General features: G+C 51.3%; 1 protein-coding gene across 3 annotated transcripts in view; it reads left to right on the top strand.

Annotated features, from left to right (window-relative positions):
- DOCK11 (dedicator of cytokinesis 11) overlaps nucleotides 1-25,497 on the top strand; it is a 128,920-nt gene that overhangs the window by 95,998 nt on the left and 7,425 nt on the right. For all 3 annotated transcript variants that reach the window (XM_054388518.1, XM_054388517.1, XM_054388516.1), the window contains 8 exons: nucleotides 2,808-2,990; nucleotides 3,649-3,762; nucleotides 7,802-8,017; nucleotides 8,638-8,695; nucleotides 11,471-11,577; nucleotides 12,882-13,004; nucleotides 14,931-15,044; nucleotides 23,297-23,443. In XM_054388518.1, coding sequence (XP_054244493.1) covers nucleotides 2,808-2,990; nucleotides 3,649-3,762; nucleotides 7,802-8,017; nucleotides 8,638-8,695; nucleotides 11,471-11,577; nucleotides 12,882-13,004; nucleotides 14,931-15,044; nucleotides 23,297-23,443 — 1,062 coding nt within the window. The remainder of the gene's footprint in view (nucleotides 1-2,807; nucleotides 2,991-3,648; nucleotides 3,763-7,801; nucleotides 8,018-8,637; nucleotides 8,696-11,470; nucleotides 11,578-12,881; nucleotides 13,005-14,930; nucleotides 15,045-23,296; nucleotides 23,444-25,497) is intronic.

Here is a 25,497-nt window from a genome sequence, read left to right as displayed (position 1 = left end):
CCTGCTGCAGCCAGGTCCCCAGTGCAGCAGAGGACAGCTCTGGGAGGTGTTGGGGTCACCCTGCTGCAGCCAGGTCCCCAATGCAGCAAGGACAGCTCTGAGGGTGTTGGGGTCACCCTGCTGCAGCCAGGTCCCCAGTGCAGCAGAGGACAGCTCTGGGAGGTGTTGGGGTCACCCTGCTGCAGCCAGGTCCCCAATGCAGCAGAGGACAGCTCTGGGAGGTGTTGGGGTCACCCTGCTGCAGCCAGGTCCCCAGTGCAGCAGAGGACAGCTCTGGAGGTGTTGGGGTCACCCTGCTGCAGCCAGGTCCCCAGTGCAGCAGAGGACAGCTCTGGGAGGTGTTGGGGTCACCCTGCTGCAGCCAGGTCCCCAATGCAGCAGAGGACAGCTCTGGGAGGTGTTGGGGTCACCCTGCTGCAGCCAGGTCCCCAATGCAGCAGAGGACAGCTCTGAGGGTGTTGGGGTCACCCTGCTGCAGCCAGGTCCCCAATGCAGCAGAGGACAGCTCTGGGAGGTGTTGGGGTCACCCTGCTGCAGCCAGGTCCCCAATGCAGCAGAGGACAGCTCTGGGAGGTGTTGGGGTCACCCTGCTGCAGCCAGGTCCCCAATGCAGCAGAGGGCAGCTCTGGGAGGTGTTGGGGTCACCCTGCTGCAGCCAGGTCCCCAATGCAGCAGAGGACAGCTCTGAGGGTGTTGGGGTCACCCTGCTGCAGCCAGGTCCCCAATGCAGCAGAGGGCAGCTCTGGGAGGTGTTGGGGTCACCCTGCTGCAGCCAGGTCCCCAATGCAGCAGAGGGCAGCTCTGGGAGGTGTTGGGGTCACCCTGCTGCAGCCAGGTCCCCAGTGCAGCAGAGGGCAGCTCTGGGAGGTGTTGGGGTCACCCTGCTGCAGCCAGGTCCCCAGTGCAGCAGAGGACAGCTCTGGGAGGTGTTGGGGTCACCCTGCTGCAGCCAGGTCCCCAGTGCAGCAGAGGACAGCTCTGGGAGGTGTTGGGGTCACCCTGCTGCAGCCAGGTCCCCAATGCAGCAGAGGACAGCTCTGAGGGTGTTGGGGTCACCCTGCTGCAGCCAGGTCCCCAATGCAGCAGAGGACAGCTCTGAGGGTGTTGGGGTCACCCTGCTGCAGCCAGGTCCCCAGTGCAGCAGAGGACAGCTCTGGGAGGTGTTGGGGTCACCCTGCTGCAGCCAGGTCCCCAATGCAGCAGAGGGCAGCTCTGGGAGGTGTTGGGGTCACCCTGCTGCAGCCAGGTCCCCAATGCAGCAGAGGGCAGCTCTGGGAGGTGTTGGGGTCACCCTGCTGCAGCCAGGTCCCCAATGCAGCAGAGGGCAGCTCTGGGAGGTGTTGGGGTCACCCTGCTGCAGCCAGGTCCCCAATGCAGCAGAGGGCAGCTCTGGGAGGTGTTGGGGTCACCCTGCTGCAGCCAGGTCCCCAGTGCAGCAGAGGGCAGCTCTGGGAGGTGTTGGGGTCACCCTGCTGCAGCCAGGTCCCCAATGCAGCAGAGGGCAGCTCTGGGAGGTGTTGGGGTCACCCTGCTGCAGCCAGGTCCCCAATGCAGCAGAGGACAGCTCTGGGAGGTGTTGGGGTCACCCTGCTGCAGCCAGGTCCCCAATGCAGCAGAGGGCAGCTCTGGGAGGTGTTGGGGTCACCCTGCTGCAGCCAGGTCCCCAATGCAGCAGAGGACAGCTCTGGGAGGTGTTGGGGTCACCCTGCTGCAGCCAGGTCCCCAATGCAGCAGAGGGCAGCTCTGGGAGGTGTTGGGGTCACCCTGCTGCAGCCAGGTCCGTGTGGGGGCTGCAGAGCAGCTGCGTGCCAGCTCAAAACCCTTCCCTGTTCTGCTTCCCTGCCCCCAGCCTACTGTGGCTGGGATAGGAGGAAGCTGAGTGTGGTGCCTCCTCCTCACCAGCCACCACTCCTGAGCATGGCCAGACAGACAAGCTGGTGGTCCCCACTCTGGCCTGCCCTGCATGGGGGCAGGGGCACTGCTGCAGCTGTCTCCTCTTCAGGCACAGCTGAGCTTGACCCCAGAGCCCTGTTTGGAAGCAGGTGTTTGGTGAGGTGAGAGATGCTGCACAGCCCTGCAGCCTTCCCCCTGCTGGCCTTCCCCTTCTGCTTTCTCCAGGCTGCTGCAGCCCTCTGAGCCCCACTGCTAACCAAGGTGGCTCAGGCTGTGCTTTGTCTTGATCCTGCTGCTCCCTGGGGCTGACTCCATCTGGGCGGCCAGGGCACTTCCCTGTCTATTTTAGGCTCTCTGTGATCTCTTGTTTGCATTCCTGTGGTCAAAGCATGAATTTAGACTGCGTTTGTTTTTTTCTTTTTGGGGGGATGGACATGTAGAAGCATCTGTGTGAACATCTCAGGTTGTGCTTCCCAGCAAGGTTGGATTTCTGGGTGGGCTTAGGCAGATTTCCTGATGTCCCAGGTGGCAGCTTTTGGAGGGATTGTCCATGGGACTTCTCCTTTCTCTGCTGCTGCTGCTGATTATTGCTTTTCTAAGACCATAAACTTCTGCCTGACCAATTTGGTGAGAATTTACCAATGAACCCCAAAGTTGTTGGGGGAGAGGATGGATGGACATACACAAGCACTACCCAAAAAGGTTTGACACCAAGGTACATTGCTCTAGGTAGTGTGGTTAGAAATGGATCCCAAGTCCAATCCCACAAATACTTTCAGGCCCAGAACTCTGGCAGAAGGTTTACTGAGGCTGTCCAGGCTGAGCTCAGTGTGCTGCCTTGTGTCCCTTCCCACCTGTGCCCTGGGGTGTGCTTTAGTGGTGTGTTTCCTAATACCTGTGTACTTCTTGTGAAGTTCCCCTCAGCATTTTTCAAGGGCAGGGTGAACATGTGTGCTGCCCTCTGCTACGAGATCCTGAAGTGCTGCACTTCCAAGGTGTCCTCCACAAGGAACGAAGCCTCAGCCCTTCTCTATCTCCTGATGAGAAACAACTTCGAGTTCACCAAAAGGAGAACGTTTCTGAGGACACACCTTCAGGTGAGTGGCTGGGGAAGAGCTGGAGAGCAGGACAGGTCCCCTTTCGTGGGCAGTCAGTTACACAGTCAGTGTAACCATGGCACCTCAATCTGCAGAGGGTCTGGCACTTGTTATGTGGGCAGAGGTGCTCTTAATTTGCAGGCTTGGCCTAGTTCCTGCTTGCAGTGACTGCCCCAGGGCCCTCTGGATTAAACCCCCTGCCATCAGCTACTCCAAGCTGCTGAGTGTCTGAAGTCAGGCACAAGATGCATCTCTGAGTGGGGTGGAGTGGGAAGGAGAGCAGGAAGAGCTGCCTTTGAGGCAGGAGAAGGGATTCTCCTGGAGCTGCTTTTGCAGCATTGTCTTTCTTGAAGGAACTTTAGACAGGTAGTGGGGGAGGTGAATGCCTTCTGGGCTGGAATGGATCAGGAAAAAAGGCAACTGATGTCCATCCAGGGATTTATGATGGGATTGTTGTATGGCTGATTCTGTGAGCTTGCTGTTCAGCTAAGCAATTCAATCCTCTTGGGAGCCCCTGAAAGCAAAGCCACAACAAGCACCACTGCTTACGTTGTGGGAAAGGGCTGACCTTGTCCTCTGAGCATCTGATTGTCTCTGTGATAGTAAAACTCCTCTCATTAGGGCTCATTTCAGTCAAGGCCCTACCCTCTTCCAACAGATAATAATTGCAGTGAGCCAGTTAATAGCAGATGTGGCCCTCAGCGGTGGGACAAGGTTTCAGGACTCCTTGCTCATCATTAACAACTTTGCAAACAGTGACAGACCTATGAAGGTAAGTTGGAGAGGATAGAGTCATGGAATTATGGGGGTTGGAAAAGCCTTCCCAGATCATCCAGTCCAACCAGCAACCCAACCCCACCATGGCCACTAAACCATGGCCCCAAGTGCCACAGGTTTCCTGAATACCTCCAGGGATGGGAACTCCACCACCTCCCTGGACACCCTGTGCCAATCCCTGACCACTCTTGCAGCAAAGACATTTTTCCTCCTCTCCAACCTAACCCTCCCCTGGCACAGTTTCAGGCCATTTCCTCTCATTCTGTCACCTGAGACTAGGGAGCAGAGCCCAACCCCCACCTCACTGCAGCCTCCTTTTGGGGAGCTGTAGAGAGCAATGAGGTCTCCCCTCAGCCCTCCCCTCTTCTCCACACTGAACAACCCCAGGTCCCTCAGGTTCTCCAGATCCTTTCTCACCTCTGCTGCCCTTTGTTGCCATCACACCATGTGCTGCCAGCCATTAGTGCAAGCCCAGGGATGCACTCAAGGAAATGGTGTTTGAGGGCAAGGCTGATGGCTGGAACGGTGATTTGCAAGCCTCTAGTGGGCTGTGTTTGCTCAGCAAACAAGAGCTGTGCCAACAGCAGCAGGAGCAGCTGCACAGGCCGGTCTTGCTCCTTGCCTGAGGCCTCCTGCCAAGAGGAGGCAGCCTGCAATTCAGGTTTGCAAAATCTGCTGCTTGCAAGGGTGGCCAAAGAGCTTTCCAAGAACTGCCAGCTTTGAGAGGAAAGACAAGGGAGAGTCTGGTGCTTCTGTTGCCTCAGGTACCAGAGGATGATCAGGGAATTTGTGCATCTCCCCTCTGAAGAGAGACTGAGATCCCTGGTGCTGTTTAGTCTGGAGAAGAGAAGACTGAGAGGGATCTGATCAATGTCTATAAATATGTGAGAGGTGGGTCTCAGGAGGAGGGGGCCAGGCTCTCTTGGGTGGTATACAGTGATAGGACAAGGAACACTGAGTTCAAACTGGAACATAGAAGATTTCAGCTCAACATGAGGAGAAACTTCTTTACAGTGAGGGTGACAGAGCCCTGGAGCAGGCTGCCCAGGGGGGTTGTGGAGTCTCCTTCTCTGGAGACTTTCAAACCCCACCTGGATGCATTCCTGTGCAGACTACCCTAAGTGACTCTGCTCTGGCAGGGGGGTTGGATCTGATGATCTCTGGAGGTCCCTTCCAGCCTCTGATATACTGTGAGACTGTGAGACTGTAATCATTAGCAGGAATTACTTTTAATTAGTTGAGTGCCAGTAATATTAATTAAGCACTCTTTCATGGGCATTAATGGTTGTGTTACTCTGGAAAATAATTGTCTTCCTTTGCACAGCTTCCCCCCTCCACACAGCACTGCAGCTTGCTCCATTGCACACTGCCTAGGACAGAGGAGAACAGGAAGTGTTTGTGCAGTCCTGTGATTATCCTGTGACTCCTGAGGTGGAATGGGAACCCCAGGCAGGTGTTTACTTGTGCTGTCACAAACTTGTCATCAGGATATACCTGGGAAAACCTCCACTGCCTTCTGCACACAGGGCTTGTAAGAGTTTCACTCAGCCATACTTGGCCACTCATATTTTACATCACAGCACTCGCTGCATTCAGCTTATGTATAAAGTGTGGGAGTACAAGAGAGATTTCATAGAACCATAGAACTGTTTGGGTTGGAGAAGCCCTCCAAGGTCGTCCAGTCCAACCATCAACCCAACACCACCACAGCCACTAAACCATGGCCCCAGGTGCCATCCCCACATGTTTCTTGACCACCTCCAGGGGTGGTGACTCCAGGTGTGTGTGAACCTTGCAGCAATAAGAGGAATGTTCAGGCTGTGTTCCTATGGATACAACTCTGTCAACAGGTCCCCATTTCCAAGCTGCACAGCTTTGTGAGCATGAAATCTTGTTTTTTTTCATACAGCAGTTTTTGGGAGACAGCCACCAGCCCCACAGCTTGAGAATCACTGCCTCAGGAAGGCTTTGTGGCTCTGCCCCTCTTTTAGACCACCTGACTGAAAGCCTCACTTGTGTGTTGTAGACCTTCTTCCTTTTGAGTGCATGAAGATGGACATCTGCCATGTCACACAATCAGGGGGTCACAGATTGCAGTGCACTAGAGAGGATGCTGTGCAGAGTCACAAAGATAGCAGGAACCAAGCTCATGGAGGAGAGGAAGCTGAGTGGGGACCTAACCGCTGGTTTCCACTACTGAAAGGGAGGTTAGAGAGACAGGAGGTCAGGCTCTGCTCAGTGGTGTGGAGTGGAAGGGCAAGAGCCAGTGGACACAAGTTTCTATGAGGGAAGTTCCAACTTTACTTCAAGAAAAAAAAAAATATTTCCTAAGAATCACTGATTGGTAGGGGCTGAAGGGACCTCTGAAGATCATTGAGTCCAACTCTCCTGCCAGAGCAGGATCACCTAGAGCAGGTCACACAGGATCACATCCAGATGGGTTTTGAATATCTCCAGAGATGGAGACTCCACAACCTCTCTGGGCAGCCTGCTCCAGGGCTCCAGCACCCTCAAAGTCAAGAAGTTCCTTCTTATGTATAAATGGAACTTCCTATGATCAGGCACAGGTTTGTGCCCAGTACCTCTTGTCCTGTCACTGGGGACCACTGAGCAGATCCTGGCCCCATCTCCCTGACCCCCAGCCCTCAGATCTCTGTAAGCATTGATCAGATCCTCCTCAGCCTCCTCTTCTCCAGGCTAACCAGCCCCAGCTCTCTCAGCCTCTCTTCACAAGAGAGATCCTCCAGCCCCCTACAAGGTGCAGCCCTAGGGCAGGGCCCAGAAAGGAGGTAGGTTTTCTCTCCTTGGAAATGATTAAATTGGCCAGATAAGCCTTGTTCTAACTGCATGAGAGCCCTGCTCTGGGCCTGGAGCCTCTGTTGCTTTATTTATTTATGACATTCCATTGGTGGGAAGCTCTACAAACGCCTTTGGTGCTTTGGGAATTGGAGAGTGACCACAACAGAGGCTGACAAGCTGGATCTTGAATGGCATGAGGACTACATCAGGCATGGTTTACAGTCCAGGCCTGGGACACTTGCATGCTCTCACACCAGCTCCTCAGGATGCCAAAGTACCACTGTAGCACAGGAGCAGCCAACCTGGCACCCTGAGCCGTGCTCACAGTGAAACATCTCTAATTACATGAGACATACAGCACGCTGCATGCAGAATCACAGATTGCTTCAGGTTGGAAGGGAGCCTCCAAGGTCATCCTGTCCAACCCCCTTGCAGGCAGCAGGGACACCTCCAGCTAGAGCAGGCTGCACAGGGACACAGCCAGGCTCAGCTTGAATGTCTCCAGGGATGGAGCCTCAACCACCTCCCTGGGCAGCCTGTGCCAGTGTCTCACCAGCCTCACTGTGCACAACTCCCTCCTGGTGTCCAACCTAACTCTGCCCTGCTCCACTTTCAAACCATTGCCTCTCATCCTATCCCCACAGCCCCTTCTGAACAGTCCCTCCCCAGCCTGCCTGGAGCTCCCCTGCAGATCTTGAAATGCAGCTCTGAGGTCTGCCTGGAGCCTTCTCTTCTCCAGGCTGAACAGCCCCATATCTCTCAACCTGTCCCCATAGGTGAGGTTCTCCAGCCCTCTGACCAGCTTTGTGGTTTCCTCTGTACCCTTTCCATCAGCTCCAGGTCTCTCTTGTGTTGGAGTCCATATCTGGCCCCAGCCCTGCAGGTGAGGTCTCCCCAGAGCAGAGCAGAGGGGCAGGATCCTCTCTCTTCATCTCTGGCCTCACTGCTTTGGATGCAGCCCAGGCTGTCATTGGCCTTCTTGGCTTCCAGTGTCCATAGCTGGCTCCTGTCCAGCCTCTCACCCAGCCCAGGTCCTTTTCTGTAGTGCTGCTCTCAATCTCATCACCCCTCAGCCTGGATTGATAACAGGGATTGCCCCAACCTAGGAAGCTTACTGAGCTTTCCCTGCTGAGCTCTGTGCACTTCCAGCCTGGCAGTGTGTGCAGTGCTGGCTGAAAGGCTGTTGATGGGTTTTCTTTCTGTATTTGCTGCTCACTGGATTTGTTTTGTGTCAGGCAACTGCTTTTCCTTCCGAAGTCAAGGACCTGACAAAGAGGATCCGCACAGTGCTGATGGCTACTGCTCAGATGAAAGAACATGAGAAGGACCCAGAGATGCTGATAGACCTGCAGTACAGCTTGGCCAAGTCCTATGCCAGCACCCCAGAGCTCAGGAAAACCTGGCTGGACAGCATGGCAAAGATCCACGTGAAGAACGGAGACTTCTCAGAGGTAGTGCCTGGGGTGGTGCAGGTGGTGCACAGCAGGGCAGATGCAGGGATGGTGGTTGGGGGGGGGTTGGAAAATTCCCCCCACCATTAAATTTGCCAGACCAGCTCAGGTGAAAGCAAATGGAAGCTGTATTTGCAAGCACAACTACACTCTACAGTGGAATGCAATGGATATGTACAAATACACAATATTCACAATACTCACAGGGATTGACAATTGATAAACAGCACAAGGACTCCCCTGGTCTTTGACCAGGGAAGCTAATGGCTTCTCCCTCCTGCTTCCACTTCCCCACCTTGTACACAAAAGGGACAAGAGAAAGGAGAGACACAGAAGTTAACACCAGTCACAACTAAAGCAGTGCAGCCAAGGTCAAGCACAAGCCAGTTAGTATCTCCCAGCCCGAGGAACGGAGAAGAGAGGGAGATTGTTTTGGTACAAGTAGTTGTAAGTCCCTTATCTCTCCAATGGGATTGCTTAGAACTATCAGTATTTTCCTTTTTACACCCAGTAGAGATTTATTTACGTTTTATCACTCTCTGTTCAAGATCTGTGAAAATATTTTAAAGGCATAGCCTAAAACTACCACAGTGCTTTAATTTTCCCTCTCTCCTTTGCAGGCTGCCATGTGTTATGTTCATGTAGCAGCCCTCGTGGCAGAGTTTCTGCACAGGAAAAGTAAGTGTGAGCTGTCTGGGAGGTGATGCAGTGAGGAGATCTGGGGGGAGCAGAATCTTTTTAAAGACAAAAGTTCTCTCTGTTGGGTAAATCGTTTTAGTAATAAGCTTAAAGGGGTTAAAAAAACCCAAAACAAAACAAAAGCAAGAAAGGAGAACTCCAAACCATAATGTAGTAGTGGCTAAAGCTAGAAGAAGATGAGTAGTTTTAAAGAAAGGAATCCTATCAGAGGGCTGGAGAACCTCCCCTGTGGGGACAGGACAAGAGGCAGTGAAAGTAAGTAAGTTTCAGCACTTGAGGAAGAACTTTTTTACTGTAAGGGTCACAGAGCCCTGGAGCAGGCTGCCCAGAGGTGTTGTGGAGTCTCCTTCTCTGGAGACTTTCAAGACCCATCTGGATGTGTTCCTGTGTGACCTGCACTATGCTCCTGCTCTGGCAGGGGGGTTGGACTCCAGAGGTCCCTTCTAACCCTTAACATTCTGTGATCCTGTGACAGGCTGGGAGAGTTGGGGCTGTTCAGCCTGGAGAAGAGAAGGCTCCAGGGAGACCTCAGAGCAGCCTTCCAGGACCTGAAGGGGCTCCAGGAGAGCTGGGGAGGGACTTGGGACAAGGGCTGGGAGTGCCAGGATGGGGGACAATGGCTTTGAGCTGGGAGAGGGGAGATTGAGACTGGAGATGAGGAAGAAATTGTTTAGAGTGAGGGTGGGGAGAGACTGGCACAGGTTGCCCAGGGAGGCTGTGGCTGCCTCCTCCCTGGAGGTGTTCAAGTCCAGGCTGGATGAGGCCTTGAGCAAGCTGGGCTGGGGGGAGGTGTCCCTGCCCATGGCAGTGGCTTGGAACTGGATGAGCTTTGAGGCCCCTTCCAACCCAACCCATTCTATGAGTTGCTCATAACCAGGCATTCCCTAGACTGCTGCCCAGGCACTCATGCTGGTATGCTGCTGAGTGAAATAAGAACTGACACATCACGTCTGGGGATTAATGCTCAGCTGTATTGTGCATTAGGAGATGTGCTGAGAGGGAAAGCCCATGTTAGAAACTGACTGTCAGCATCTTCATCAGAAGTACCATTATAGGTAGCGCAGAAAAATAGAGAATGAAGTGGTCACAATTCAGTCCAAAAATGAGAGAGACTGCAGCCTGACTACAATTCTGTGAAGAACAATCAGAGAAAGAACAGGGAGTGTTGTGGTTTGCTGCAGAAGAGGAAGGAAGGACAGATGTGTGTGCTTAAGTGACTCCACTTTGATGGCTTTCTTTCAAATATCTGTTCCACAGTTGATACATCAACTCCATTGCTCATTTGCATGCCAGGGAGCCTTGCTGAAATGGACATGTCAGAAAGTTAAGACTGGTTCAAAATTGACTACACTACAGCCTTGCTTGGAAAGGTCTTAGTTGCCTTGCTCAGGGGGCTTGGAGCCTCTCCAGATTCTGTACTTCGGGTTGGCTAAGTGGGAAAAAGCCAGGATTTGTTTTTCTGTGCACACATCTCACCTGGCTGCAGAGGGGAGAGGATTGGAAGCCAGAAATTCTTTTTTTATATATCCTGGAGGCTGGTCTTCACAACCAATGGTAAAGGAGAACTTCTGCAAAAGAAGAGGAACAAATCCTAAGGGCTGTCAAGTGAATACATTGAGTTACCTCTGGCATTGGCACTCTGTACATATGCATAGGCTGGAAGAGAGCTTCAATATAGAATCAGAGAATCATTAAGGTTGGAAAATACCTCTGAGATCATTGAGTCCAACTGTAACCCAACTGCCATGACCACTAAACTATAGCCTGAAGCACATCTACAACTGCTTAAACACCTCCAGAGATGGTGACTCCACCACCTCCCTGGGCAGCCTGTGCCAATCCCTGACCACTCCTTCAGGAAAGACGTTGTTCCTAATATCCAACCTAAACCTCTCCTGGTACAACTTAAGCTCATTTCCTCTCATCTATCACAACACTGGCCTCACTGAAACCTCCTTTCAGTAAAGACTGAACTACTGGAGAGGAGGAGGCTGAGGGAGACCTCTCTACAGCTCCCTGAAGGGAGGGTGGAGCGAGGAGGGGACAGCCTCTGCTCCTTGGTGGAAAGGGACAGGAGCAGAGGGAATGGTTCCACGCTGCATCAGAGCAGGCTCAGGCTGGAATCAGGAAATATTTCTGCACTGGAAGGGTTCTCAAACATTGGAACAGGCTGCCCAGGGCAGTGCTGGAGTCACCATCCCTGGGGGTGTTCAAGCAGCATGGAGCTGGTGCTTAGGGATGTGGTTTGATGTTGACCCTTCAGTGCTGGACTGAGAATTGGACTGGATGAGCTTTGAGGTCTCTTCCAACCAGCTCCATTCTGTGATTGTATGATTCACAAAAGTTTTTGGGTACATAACTGTGCTTCCTGCTAGGAGTGTAGAGTCCTGTTAACTTACCACTCACCTCTCCAGCATCAAGCAGTAACTTTCTTCTTGCATCTTCTGTTAAAGATAGATCCTTGTCCTTCTCTTCTGACTTCCAGTTGGTCACAGCCAGTTAGGTTGGTCCAAGATGACTTCCACACACATTGGGCAATCTGCACATTGGGCAATCTGCACATTGGGCAATCTGCTGTGCTTGGTGTTCATTGCATTCTAGCAATGACTCCTAAAATGGCTGGGGAGGTTCTGGTGTGGCAAAAATCTGAGTCAGGACCCCTGCTGCTTGTAGGACTTCACTCTCAGCCTGACTGGCTGTTGAAGCCTCATGCAGTGGAGATTCCACTGATCCATTTGCTTTGGTCTCCTACAGAACTCTTCCCCAGTGGATGCACTGCCTTCAGGAAAATCACTCCCAACATTGATGAGGAAGGTGCAATGAAGGAAGATGGTGGGATGATGGATGTCCATTACAGCGAGGTGAGGTCCTGCAGGGTATTTGAGACCTGGGCAGGAGTTAGCTTTGGTGTGAGCTCTAATGAATGTTGAGAGCTCTAAGGAGCTTTAATGTGAGCTCTAATGGTTGCAGTGACACCTGAGGGAGGCTGTTCCACAGCAATGTCCCCAGAGAAGCCTGCACTGAAGGTTGTGTGCCTGCAGCTCAGACAGGCAAGCAGCTGTAGGTTTGTGATTCCGAGGAAGGACTTTTCTGGCCCTGGGACTGAGAAAGCTTCACCGCAGCCTTTGCCTGCCATGCTATGCAAATGTGCCCTCTGCCAGCAGCAGCTTGGCCTTCCCAAGGAGGGACAGGCTGCAAGCCAAGCTCTGCTGTGGCAGGCATCAGCTCAGAGAGTCCCGTGGAGCATTAGGGCTGTGCTGCAGGACACCACGTTAGCAGAACAAGCCAGCAACCAGAGCAGGACACTGGGCAGTGGGCAACTGCTCCCCAGTCACAAAGCCCCAGGGTCACTTCTGCTCCATCCCTGTGCAGCTGCCCTGAGTGGGCCACATGGCTGAGCAAGCTGGCCCTGCAGTCCAGCTGCCCCATTGCCCACTCTTCTAGACTAGGCTTGAGGATCCCTAGCACCACACCCCACTGCCAGGGCACATATGCTCCTTAGACACATTTCTTACACCTCTGACTTCCAGTGCTGTCATCTCCATGCAGGGAGCCTACAAGAAAGCTGGGGAGGGACTTTTGACAAGGGCTTGTAGTGACAGGATGAGGGACAATGGCTTTGAGCTGGAAGAGGGGAGATTGAGACTGCAGATGAGGAAGAAATTATTGAGAGGGTGGGGAGACACTGGCACAGGTTGCCCAGGGAGGCTATGGATTCCCCCTCCCTGGAGGTGTTCAAGGCCAGGCTGGATGAAGCCTTGAGCAAGCTGGGCTGGGGGGAGGTGTCCCTGCCCATGGCAGGGGGTTGGCACTGGATGAGCTTTAAGGTCCCTTCCAACTCAAACCATTTTATGATACCATCCCAGGATTCTGGCATTCTCCTGGGGACGTAGCTAAATAACCAAGAAATACTTACTGGTCCTTGTGGCAATGATTTATTAGGAATCAATGAACTTTTGAGAGGGAACTTGTCTCTTTTTTCCTGTATTTCTCTTCTTTTTTTGAAATGTAGACTACCTTTGGAAAGGGCAGAAAGACTCAGGGGTTCAACTCATGTAACTGTGCCTACTTCTGCTGGGAGCTGTTAGAGTATCTGCAATCCAAGTTGTTTTCTCTTCTGCTTCTGACTGTTTACTGACAACACCCATCTGGGTTGGCCTTTCAGGAAGTGCTGGTGGAGCTGCTGGAGCAGTGTGTAGATGGCCTGTGGAAAGCAGAGCGTTACGAAACCATCTCGGAGGTTTCCAAACTGATCATCCCTATTTATGAGAAGAGGAGAGAATTTGAGGTGGGTGTTTCCAAGCTGCTTGGCTTGCAGCAGATCATCTTCTGCATGACTAAGGGGAAAAAAACAAACAAACAAATGAAACCAACCAACCAACCAAACAAAAACCAAAACAACCAAAGGCCCCGAAAAAAACCAGGAGGCTTTTTTTATTTTGGAGGTTAAGAGTTAATGAGTTGGTGTCAGGAAAGCACACAGAGTGCTGGGAGTGTGTCCAGAGAAGAGCAACCAAGCTGGTGAGGGGCCTCCAACACAAGTCTGATGAGGAGCAGCTGAGGGAGCTGAGGTTGTTTAGTCTTCAGAAGAGGAAGCTGAGGGAAGACCTCATCACCCTCTGCAACTCCCTCGAAGAAGGCTGAAGCAAGGTGAGGGTTGGGCTCTTCTCACATGCAACAAGGGACAGGACAAGAGGAAACAGCCTCGAGTTGTGCCAGGGGAGGTTCAAGTTGGACACTGGGAGAAGTTTCTTCCCAGCAAGGGTTCTCAGGCACTGTCCCAGGCTGCCCAGGGAGGTGGTGGAGTCACCATCCCTAGAGGGGTTTAAAAGCAGCATGGATGTGGTGCTGAGGGAGGTGGTGCAGTGGTAGTGGCTTAGCAGCAGTGGTGGATGGTGAGCTCTGGGTAAGTGCTTGGACTTGATGATCATGGAATCATGGAATCACAGAATGGTTTGAGTTGGAAGGGACCTCCAAAGGTTATCCAGTCTGACCACTCTGCACTCACCAAGGTCATCCTCCACTAGATCAGGTTGCCCAGAGCCCTGTCAAGTCTCACCTTGAATATCTCCAGGGATGGAGCCTCAACCACCTCCCTGGGCAACCTGTTCCAGTGTTCCAACACCCTCCTGGTGCAGAACTTGCTCCTCACATCCAATCTCCATCTGCTCTGCTCTCATTTCAAACCATTGCCCCTCACTGCCTCTGTAAGCAGTCCCTCTGCAGCCTTTCTGTAGCCCCCTTCAGGTCCTGGCAGGCTACTATTAGCTCTCCCCAGAGCCTTCTCTTCTCCAGGCTGAACACCCCCAGCTCCCTCAGCCTGTCCTTGTAGCAGAGCTGCTCCAACCCCCTGAGCATTTTCCTGGCCCTCTTCTGGACCTGCTCCCTCAGCTCCATGTCCTTCCTGTGCTGAGGGCTCCAGAGCTGAACACAGCACTGCAGGTCAGGTGATATCAAAGGTCTCTTCCAACCTCAATAGTGCTGTGGTTCTGTGACTGCTGGTGATTAACCAGATCAATGAAAGCTGTGGTCTGGAGGGTAATCATTAAACCTAAAGACACAGAAGACTCATAGTGACTCCTCCCCACCTTCCCTCCCCTAAAGCTGTCATCATGCCATATGCTCATCAGAGCCAGATTCCTTTTGAGACTTGAGGCATTTTAAGGGTTAAAAGAAGAGTGAGATATCTTCCAAGAAAAGGCTACAACTGCAGGTAACTCAGTGGCAAGTGGAAGGGAAGGAAGCTGTTACCAGCTCTCTGCCTTGCTCCTTCCAAGCACCTGCTGTCTCCTGTGCTTTGCTGAGGCTGTTGCTCAGCTGCTAAGTAGAGCTCCTCTTGCCCTCTTAGTCGTGACCCTCTCCACATGAGGACAGCATCCAGCTAGATCATTGAAGCTAGAGAAGCTGGGATGTATTTTTATCCCCCTAAAGCTGTTTTAAATCAACAAAGAATTTCTGGGTTAAAGCTGCACTTAAAGACTTGGGGACCCTGCTGAGGCAGGAGGCTCAGCCTTCTCTCTGAGGGTACTGAGATTACTGCAGTCTGTGGTTCCTCTCAGCCCTGAAGCTCAGCATGTGGTTTGTGGTTTGCAGAGCAAGCTCCATGCATTCAGAAACTGAAGTCTGAATTCTCCAAAGGAGTGTGTTCAGCTCTCTCAGTAGCTTCTACTGTTAGCTAGAATCTGCTTTAATGATGCCAAAATCTGATTTCCAGAAACTTACTCAGCTGTACAGAACACTTCATGGAGCATATGCCAAGATATTGGAAGTAATGCACTCAAGGAAGAGGCTTCTTGGAACCTTTTTCAGGGTGGCCTTTTATGGACAAGTAAGTATAGCCATGGGCTTGCCAGCTACCCCTCAGCAGATGCCCTGGCCCCTAAAGCTGCTGCTCTGTCAGAGCTGAAGCTGCAAAGCCTTCTAGCCCTTCTGGTACAGCCCCTGGCACATCTACCTGAGTGTTCCCTTTTGTGTTCCCCTGTGTGTTCAGGAGACTTCTTTATGATCCTGCTGCTGGGCTTTTCAGAAAACAACTCAGCTGGTAGGAAGTGGCTCAGTGGGTCCAGAAAACACCAGAATTTTTGTATAGTTTGTAAGTTCCACAAACACAATGTAATGTGCATAGTATAGAGCCAGTAACAGTTATAGCTATAGGAGAGAAACAGGAGTAGCAGCATTTTCTTCTACAGACAACTGCTGCTCCCTTCTAGATGTTAGTAAAGGCTATGGGAGAAGCTGGAGGCAAAATATCTATCAGTGTTGGTTCCATACTTGTAGAATTTTTTGTTAGCTGGAAAAATGGAGCACAAACTGAGAGTCCCAAGAAGGAGGACGACGTGTGTCGTACCAGGTGAAGGCTTCTGAGACCAAAAGCAGTTGTGGGTTTATTTTTTTTCTCCATCTCTAGCAGTTAATCTGATCAAGTGTGTTGCCCTTCCTCTCCTTTCTGTCTCTGAACTACCTGCTGCTCTGTAACCACAGGAGAGATGCTGGGGCCCCCCCTTAGAAAGTGCTGTGTACATGATACCTAGCCCTGCCTTTCCTCCTTCCTTCTTTTAGAGGATATGGTGAACACCCCTGAAATCAGCTTGGGTTTGTAGCTTTGAACACCCCTCAAACCAGCTTGGCTTTGTAGCTTTGAACACCCCTGAAAACACCTTGGCTTTGTAGCTTTGAACACCCCTCAAACCAGCTTGGCTTTGTAGCTTTGAACACCCCTGAGACCATCTTGGGTTTGTTCCTCTGAACACCCCTGTCACCACAGACACAACTTGCCAGAGCTTTGGCTTTTGCTGCAGCAAACATGGCGATTTTCATTTTGTCCCTACCTTCAGCTTTGGGGATGGGGAAAATACAGAAGGTTAGAAATAGGTAAGAGGAAACAACTGCCAGATAGGTTTTCTAGCAGCTGTGGAAATCACTGGATCAGCCCCTAAAATTTAGCGCTCTGACATCTTACAAGTAACACCTGATCCAGTTGTGCACTTCAGAGCTTTTGCCAGGTTTGCCAAGCAGGAGCAGGGCAGTGACCATGCCCCTGTGCTCGGCACTGGTGAGGCCACACCCTGAGTGCTGGGCTCAGCTGGAAGGCTGCTCTGAGGTCTCCCCAGAGCCTTCTCTTCTCTCTTTTCTCTCTTCTCTCTTTTCTCTCTTCTCTCTTTTCTCTCTTCTCTCTTTTCTCTCTTCTCTCTTTTCTCTCTTCTCTCTTTTCTCTCTTTTCTCTCTTCTCTCTTTTCTCTCTTCTCTCTTTTCCTCTCTTCTCTCTTTTCTCTCTTCTCTCTTTCTCTCTTCTCCTCTTCTCCTCTCTTTTCTCTCTTCTCTCTTTTCTCTCGTCTCACTTTTCTCTCTTCTCTCTTTTCTCTCTTCTCTCTTTTCTCTCTTCTCTCTTTTCTCTCTTCTCTCTTTTCTCTCTTCTCTCTTTTCTCTCTTCTCTCTTTTCTCTCTTCTCTCTTCTCTCTTTTCTCTCTTCTCTCTTTTCTCCTCTTCTCTCTCTTTTCTCCTCTTCTCCTCTTTTCTCCTCTCTCTTTTCTCTCTCTTCTCTCTTTTCTCTCTTCTCTTTTCTCTCTTCTCTCTTTTCTCTCTCTTCTCTCTTTTCTCTCTTCTTCTCTCTTCTCTCTTTTCTCTCTTCTCCTCTCTTTTCTCTCTTCTCTCTTTTCTCTCTTCTCCTCTTTTCTCTCTTCTCTCTTTTCCTCTCTTCTTCTCTTTTCTCCTCTCCTCTCTTTCTCTCTCTTCTCTCTTTTCTCTCTTCTCTCTTTTCTCTCTTCTCTCTCTTTCTCTCTTCTCTCTCTCTTTTCTCCTCTTCTCTCTCTTTTCTCTCTTCTCTCTCTTCTCTCTCTTCTCTCTTTTCTCTCTCTTCTCTCTTCTCTCTTCTCTCTTCTCTCTTCTCTCTCTTCTTCTCTCCTCTTCTTTTCTCTCTCTTCTCTCTTTTCTCTCTTCTCTCTTTTCTCTCTTCTCCTCTTTTCTCTCTCTCTTCTCTCTTCTCTCTTTTCTCTCTCTCTCTCCTCTTTTTCTCTCTTCTTCTCTTTTCTCTCTTCTCTCTTTTCTCTCTTCTCTCTCTTTCTCTCTCTCTCTCTTTCTCTCTTCTCTCTTTTCTCTCTTCTCCTCTTTTCTCTCTCTTCTCTCTTTTCTCCTCTCTCTCTCTCTTCTCTCTCTTCTCTCTCTCTTCCTCTCTTTTCTCTCTTCTCCTCTCTCTTCTCTCTCTTCTCTCTCTTCTCTCTCTTCTCTCTCTTCTCTCTTCTCCTCTCTTTCTCTCTTCTCCTCTTTTCTCTCTTCTCCTCTTTCCTCTCTTCTCCTCTTTCTCTCTCCTCTTCTCTCTCTCTTCTCCTCTTTTCTCTCTCTCTCCCTCCTCTTTCTCTCTTCTCTCTCTTCTCTCTCTTCTCCTCTTTCTCTCTTCTCCTCTTTCTCCTCTTCTCCTCTCTTTTCTCTCTCTTCTCTCTTCTTCTCTCTTCTCTCTCTTCTCTCCTCTCTTCTCCTCTCTCTTTCCTCTCTTCTCTCTCTTCTTCTCTCTTCTCCTCTTTTCTCTCTTCTCTCTCTCTCTTTCCTCTCTCTCTTCTCTCTTCTCTCTTCTCTCTCTTCTCTCCTCTCTTCTCTCTTCTCTCTCTCTCTTTCTCTCTCTTCTCTCTCTTCTCTCTCTCTTCTCCTCTCTTTCCTCTCTCTCCTCTTCTCTCCTCTCTCTCTTCTCTCTTCTCTCCTCTCTCCTCTCTTCTCTCTTCTCTCCTCTTCTCTCTCCTCTTCTCCTCTTCTCTCCTCTCTCTTCTCTCTTCTCTCTCTTCTCTCTTCTCCTCTCTTCTCTCTTCTCTCTCTTCTCTCTTCTCTCTTCTCTCTCTTCTCTCTCTTTTCTCTCTTCTCTCCTCTCTCTCCTCTCTCTTCTCTCTCTTCTCTCTTCTCTCCTCTTCTCTCTTCTCTCTCTCTTCTCTCTCTTCTCCTCTTCTCTCTTCTCTCTCTTCTCTCTTTTCTCTCTCTTCTCTCTCTTTCTCTTCTCTCTTTCTCCTCTCTTCTCTCTTTCTCTCCTCTCTCTTTCTCTCCTCTCTCTTCTCCTCTTTTCTCTCTTCTCCTCTCTTCTCTCTTTCCTCTCTCTCTCTTCTCTCCTCTTCTCTCTCTTCTCTCTTCTCTCTTCTCCTCTTCTTCCTCTCTCTTCTTCTCTCTTCTCTCTTCTCCTTCTCCTCTTTTCTCTCTTCTCTCTTCCTCTCTTCTCTCTCTTCTCTCTTCTCTCTCCTCTCTCTTCTCTCTTCCTCTCTCTTCTCTCTCTCTCTTCCTCTCTTCTCTCTCCTCTCTCTCTCTCTTCTCTCCTTCTCTCTCCTCTCTCTCTTCCTCTCTCCTCTCTCTCTTCTCCTCTCTCTTCTCTCTTCTCTCTTCTCTCTCCTCTCTTTCTCTCTCTTCTCTCTTCTCTCTTCTCTCTCTCTTCTCTCTTCTCTCTCCTCTCTCTTCTCTTCTCCTCTCTTCTCTCTCTCTCTCTCTCTCTTCTCTCTCCTCTCTCTTCCTCTCTTCTCTCTCTTCTCTCTTCTCCTCTTCTCTCTTCTCTCTCTTCCTCTCTTCTCTCTTCTCTCTCTCTCTTCTCTCTTCTCTCTTCTCTCCTCTCTTTCTCTCCTCTTCTCCTCTCTCTTCTCTCCCTCCTCTTCTCTCTCTTCTCTCTTCTCTCTCTCTTCTCTCTCCTCTCTCTTCTCTCTTCTCCTCTTCTCTCCTTCTCTCTTCTCTCTCTTCTCTCTCCTCTCTCTCCTTCTCTCTCTTCTCTCTCTCTTCTCCTTCTCTCTCCCTCTCTTCTCTCTCTCTTCTCTCTCTCTCCTCTCTCCTCTCTCTTCTCTCTCCTCTCTCTTCTCTCTCCTCTCTCTTCTCTCTCCTCTCTCTTCTCTCTCCTCTCTCTTCTCTCTCCTCTCTCTTCTCTCTCCTCTCTCTTCTCTCTCCTCTCTCTTCTCTCTCCTCTCTCTTCTCTCTCCTCTCCTCTTCTCTCCTCTCTTCTCTCTTCCTCTCTCTTCCTCTTCTCTCTCTCTCTTTCTCTCTCTCTCTTCTCTCTCCTTCTCCCTCCTCTTCTCTCCTTCTCTCTTCTCCTCTCCTCTCTCTTCTCTCTCTCTCTTTCTCTCTCCTTCTCTCTTCTCTCCTCTCTCTTCTCTCTCTCCTCTCTCTTCTCCTCTCTCTTCTCCTCCTCTCTCTCTTCTCTCTTCTCTCCCTCTCTCTTCTCTCTCTTCTCTCTCTCCTCTCTCTCTTCTCTCTTCTCCTCTCTCTCTCTTCCTCCTCTCTCTCTCTCCTCTCTCTTCTCTCTTCTCTCCTCTCTCTCCTCTTCTCCTCTCTCTCCTCTCTTCCTCCTCTCCTCTCTCTCTCTCTCCTCTCTCTTCTCTCTCTCCTCTCTTCTCCTCTTCTCTCCTCCTCTCTCTTCTCTCTCCTCTCTTCTCCTCTTCTCTCTCTCTTCCTCTCTTCTCTCTTCTCCTCTCTCTCCTTCTCTCTCCTCTCTCTTCTCCTCTCTCCTTCTCTCTTCCTCTCTTCTCTCTCTCCTCTTCTCTCTCTTCTCTCCTCTCTCCTTCTCTCTCTTCTCCTCTTTCTCCTTCTCTCTCTCTTCCTCCTCCTCTCTCCTTCTTCTCTCCTCTCTCTCCTCTCTCTTCTCTCTCCTCTCCTCTTCTCTCCTCTTCTCTCTTCTCCTCTTCTCTCTCCTCTTCTCCTCTCTTCTCTTTCTCCTCTTCTCTTCTCTCCTCTCTCTCTTCTCCTTCTCTCTCCTCTCTCTTCTCTCTTCTCTCTCCCTTCTCCTCTCTTCTCTCCTCTTCTCTCCTTCTCTCTCTTCTCTCTCCTCTCTCTTCTCTCTCCTCTCCTCTTCTCTCTCTTCTCCTCTCTCTCTTCTCCTCCTCTCTTCCTCTCTTCCTCTCCTCTCTCTTTCTCTCCTCTCCTCTCTTCTCTCCCTTCTCTCTCCTTCTCTCTCTTCCTCTCCTCTTCTCTCTCCCTCCTCTCTCTTCCTCTCCTCCTCTTCTCTCTTCCTTCTCCTCTCTCTTCCTCCCTCTCCTCTCCTTCTTCTCCTCTCTTCCTCTCTCTTCTTCCTCTCTCTTCTCCTCTTCTTCTCTTCTCCTCTCCTCTTCCTCTCTCTCTTCCTCTCCCTCTCTTCTCTCTTCTCTCCTCTTCTTCCCTCTCTCCTTCCTCTCTTCTCCTCTTCTCTCCCTCTCTCTTCTCTCCCTCTCCTCTCCTCTTCTCCCTCTCTCTCTTCTCTTCTCCTCTCCTCCTCTCTCCTCTTCTCTCCTCTCTCCTCTCCTCCTTCTCTCCTTCTCTCCTCTCTCTTCTCCTCTCTTCTCCTCTCCTCCTCTCCTCTTCTCTCTTCTCCTCTCCTCTCTTCTCTCTCCTCTTCTCTCCTTCTCTCTCTCTCCCTCTCTCTTCCTCTCTTCTCCTCTTCTCCTCTCTCTCTTCTCTCCTCTCTCTTCTCTCCTTCTCTCCTCTCTCTCTCCTCTTCTCCCTCTCTCTTCTCTCCTCTCCTCTTCTCCTCTCTCTCTTCCTCCCTCTCCTCTCCTCTTCTCCTCTCTCCCTCTCTCTCCTCCTCTCCTCTCTCTCCCCTCTCCTCTTCCTCCTCTCCTCCCCCTCCCTCTCTCTCTCTCCTCTCTCCTCTTCTCTCCTCTTCTCTCCTCTCCTCTCTCTTCCCTCTCTCTCTCTCCTTCTCTCCTCTCCTCCTCTCTCCTTCTCTCCTCTCTCCTCCTCTCCTCTCCTTCTCTCTCCTCTCTCCCTCTCTCTTCTCCTCCCCTCTCTCTCTCCTCTCTCCTCTTCCTCTCCTCTCCTCCTCCTCTCTCTTCTCCTCTCCTCCTTCTCTCCCTCCTCCTCTTCTCCTCTCTCTCCTCTCCTTCTCCCTCTTCTCTCCTCTCTCCCTCTTCTCCTCTCCTCTCCTCTCCTCTTCTCCTCCTCTCTCCTCTTCTCCTCTCTCCTCCTCTCTCTCCCTCCTCTCCCTCTCTTCTCCCTCCTTCCTCTCTCCTCTCCTCTCCTCCTCTCTCCCTTCTCCTCTCCTCCTCCTCTCCTCTCCTCCCTCTCCTCCTTCTCCCTCCTCTCTCTCCTCCCTCCTCTTCCCTCCTCTCCTCTCCTCCTCTCCTTCTCCTCTCTCTCTCCCTCCTCTCTCCTCCTCTCCTCCTCTCTCCTCTCTCTTCTCTCCTCTCTCTCCTCCTCCTCTCCTCCTCCTCTCTTCTCCTCCTCTCTCCTCCTCTCCTCTCCTCTCCTCCTCTCCTCCCTCTCCTCTCTCCTCTCCTCTCTCTCCTCCCTCTCTCTCCCTCTCTCCTCTCTCCTCTCCCTCTCTCTCCTCTCTCCTCCTCTCCTCTCTCCTCTCCTCCTCTCTCTCCCTCTCTCTCCTCCCTCTCTCTCCTCCCTCTCTCCTCTCCTCTCCTCTCCTCCTCCTCTCCTCTCTCTCCTCTCTCTCCTCCTCTCTCTCCTCCCTCTCTCCTCCTCTCTCTCCCTCTCTCCCTCTCCTCCTCTCTCCTCTCCTCCCTCTCCTCTCTCCTCTCTCTCTCCTCTCTCTCTCCTCTCTCCTCTCCTCCCTCTCTCCTCCTCTCCTCTCCTCTCTCTCTCCTCTCCTCTCCCTCTCTCTCTCCTCTCTCTCCTCCCTCTCCTCCTCTCTCTCCCCTCTCTCTCCCTCCTCTCCCTCTCTCTCCCCTCTCTCCTCCTCCCTCTCCTCTCTCTCTCCCTCTCTCCTCCCTCCTCTCCCTCTCTCCTCTCCTCCTCTCTCCCTCTCTCCTCCTCTCTCTCTCTCCCTCCTCTCCTCCTCCTCTCTCCCTCTCTCTCCCTCTCTCCTCCCTCTCTCTCCTCCCTCCTCCCTCTCTGTCATCTCTCCTCCCTCTCTCTCCCTCCCTCTTCCCTGTCTCTCCCTCTCTCCTCCCTCTCTGTCCTCTCTCCTCCCTCTCTCCTCTCTCTCCTCCCTCTTTGTCCCTCTCTCCTCTCTCTCCTCTCTCTCCTCTCTCTCCTCTCTCTCCTCTCTCTCCTCTCTCTCCTCTCTCTCCTCTCTCTCCTCTCTCTCCTCTCTCTCCTCTCTCTCCTCTCTCTCTCCCCTCTCCCCTCTCCCCTCTTCTGCAGGCTGAACAGCCCCAAGTCTTGCATGCTGTCCTCAGAGGCTGCAACCATGGCTATGCCCAGGTTACCAAAGACACTGCTGGTGATCCCAGAGCTTGCTTTGTGCCAGCCTGCAGCTTCTGATGCCACAGCTCAGTACTGGTAGGAGTGCTGGCTCAGGGCCTGCAGTCAGTGTGGTCATATTAGTAGGACTGAGAGGCTCAGGCATGTGCTGCATTGAAGGGTGAGGTGATAGGGGTCCCTTGTCCAGATGCAGCTTGTTTGGCACCAGAGGTGCCACACCTCCTCTGTGCCTGCTAGCAGCCTCTACAGTGAGCTGTCTAACATCTCACAAGCAACACTCTATCCAGTTGTGCACGTCAGAGCTTTGCCAGGTTTACATCCCAGCTCCACACAGACAGTTCTGAGCCTGTCTCACAGCTGCTGGCTGGAAGAGCTCCTCAAAGCATGCAGCTTTCCTGCTGTTCCCATGACAGGGAGGACTGGTGCTGCAGGCATAACCTTTCATGCAGTTTTGTCTCTGTTTACAGCAAAGACAGCAAGTTCCACTTCCCTGAATGCAAGAGGACTCAGGGCAGAGAAAACCCATTTCTTTCTTTGTTGGTTGAAGTCCCTTTTAGGCCACACAAAATCCTTCTCTCCAGTCTGTGGCTCTGCTACCAGGGCTTTCCTCAGCTTCTGTGTCTTTCTACTCCTTCTCTTCCCTGCCTTGGTTTTGTGTTTTTTTCCCCTGCTGGCCTCTTTCCAAGCTTCCAAAACATCAACTGCTGACCATCTTCCACATTGTTTAGATTTCTCTCTGCTCCTGTTCAAGCCTTTGTCTTCAGCAATGACATCTTTGTGTTGGTTGGGGAATTGTATGGGGTTTTTTTTACACCATTTTTGAAGGACCCAATTGAACAGACCCAAGTTCAGGGAGGCTTTGTGCAAGCCATAACCTTCTAAACCTTCTTGGCTTTCTGGAATGTTAGTAGAAACTTGCTTCCAAAGCAGCAAAGGTAATGCATAGTTCTCCAAGTGAAGAAGACCAGCTGTTCCTCACTGCTTGTTTGTGATTAATGCCAGGCATTCTTTGAAGAAGAAGATGGGAAGGAATACATCTATAAGGAACCCAAGCTGACAGGCCTCTCAGAGATCTCCTTCAGACTGCTTAAACTTTATGGAGAAAAGTTTGGGTCGGAGACTGTAAAAATCATCCAGGATTCTAACAAGGTAGAGTTCAACACTGTGTGCCACAGCAACCTCCTGGAGGGACTGGCTGCTCATGGCTTGCATGAGCATTTGCTTCATTGGGTTAAAAACTGGTTGGCTGGCTGGGCCCTGTGGTGGGTTGAAAATTGCCCCCAACATTAAATTTTGCCAGACCAGGTCAGTTGGAAGCAAATGGAAGCTGCATTTACAAGCACAACCACACTCTACAATGGAATGCAATGGATATGTACAAATATACAATAGTTACCATATTTACAGGGATTGACAATTGATAAACAACACAAGGACCCCCTAGCCAAAGACCAGGAGGAGCTGCAACAGCTTCTCCCTTCCTTGCCTCTTTCCCTAATCCCCCTGTACACAAAAGGGACAAGAGGCAGAGCAGAGAAGTTGTTGTTCATACCAGTCCAAACAAAGCAGTGCAGCCAAGGTCAGCAGAGCCAGGAGGAGCATCAGCCAGAGCCCAAGAAGCAAAAAGAGAGAAAAATTGTTTTGCAAACTAAATCTTATGGTTGATATCTCTCCAATGGGATTGTTTAGAACTATCATTGTTTTCCTTCTTACACCCAGTGGTGATTTATTTACCTTCTACTACTTTCTGTTCAAGATCTGTGAAAAAAATTATTAAGGCATAGCCTAAAACTACCAGAGTCCACCCCTTCTAAACAATCCCATCAGCTGCTGCTACCACCCCAGTAATCTGAAACAACAGCAACAATCAGGAGGAAATAAAGTCCAGAGTCCATATCTTCACTTTATCTTCCATTCTGGCTACCTCAGATGTAGAGGATTCAAAAATTCAAAAACCAGGAAATAAGAGTTTTGTCTCCTCAGATGAGACAAAGAAAAGGAGCAGGAACTCTCAGGTGACTGAGGGCTCTCAGGGTTCGTGCACCGTAGACCCCTCGTGGATTCTTCCTTTGGACATTATGTTGTATCTGTATTGTGCACTCTGAATTTAAACTCTGGCAGCCAAAGTTAGCTTTCTTTGTGCAATACACTGAATTTCACCATTCTCTTGCCTTACCCAGCACCTGTATCCAGGACCTTCAGCAGAAGCCACCCCTTGGATAGGCTTGGCCTCTCCTGAAGGAGAAAAACCCAAAGAGGTTTCCCTAACAGATTCTTTTCTTGAATAACAGGAACTCTGTCACAAAATAGTGGTGGGGAATGGAGTTGACTCCAGCTGGTGGCCAGTCAGTCACCAGTGGTGTTCCCCAGGGCTCAATGCTGAGGCCACTTCTCTTTACTGTCTTTATCAATGGTCTGGATTGAGGGGTTTGAGGCACCCTCAGTGGGTTTGCAGATGACACAAAGCTGGGCAGGAGTGGTGATCTGCTGGAGGGTAAGAAGGGTCTGCAGAGGGAGCTAGACAGACTGGATCCATGGACTGAAGCCAGTGGGATGAGGTTCAACAACATCAATTACTGGGTTCTCCACTTGGGTCACAATCACCCCATGAAGGCTCCAGGCTTGGGGCATGGTAGCTGGAAACTGACCAGCAGAGAAAGATCTGGGGGTTTTGGTTGGCAGATAAGAACATGAGCCAGCAGTGTGCCCAGGTGGCCAAGAAGGCCACCAGCAGGTGGCCTGGATCAGCAGTGGTGTGGCAAGCAGGAGCAGGGCAGTGACCATGCCCCTGTGCTGGGCACTGGTGAGGCCACACCCTGAGTGCTGGGCTCAGCTGGAAGGCTGCCCTGAGGTCTCCCCAGAGCCTTCTCTTCTCTTCTGCAGGCTGAACAGCCCCAAGTCTTGCATGCTGTCCTCAGAGGCTGCAACCATGGCTATGCCCAGGTTACCAAAGACACTGCTGGTGATCCCAGAGCTTGCTTTGTGCCAGCCTGCAGCTTCTGATGCCACAGCTCAGTACTGGTAGGAGTGCTGGCTCAGGGCCTGCAGTCAGTGTGGTCATATTAGTAGGACTGAGAGGCTCAGGCATGTGCTGCATTGGAGGGTGAGGTGATAGGGATCCCTTGTCCAGATGCAGCTTGTTTGGCACCAGAGGAGGTGTTCCCTGTGCTACACCTCCTTGTCCTCTGTGCCTGCTAGCATGT

This window comes from Indicator indicator, chromosome 17 (assembly GCF_027791375.1).
Source record: "Indicator indicator isolate 239-I01 chromosome 17, UM_Iind_1.1, whole genome shotgun sequence".
NCBI lineage: Eukaryota > Metazoa > Chordata > Aves > Piciformes > Indicatoridae > Indicator > Indicator indicator.
The sequence above is the reverse complement of the archived record's forward strand: the minus strand, read 5'-3'. Positions and strand labels throughout refer to the sequence as shown.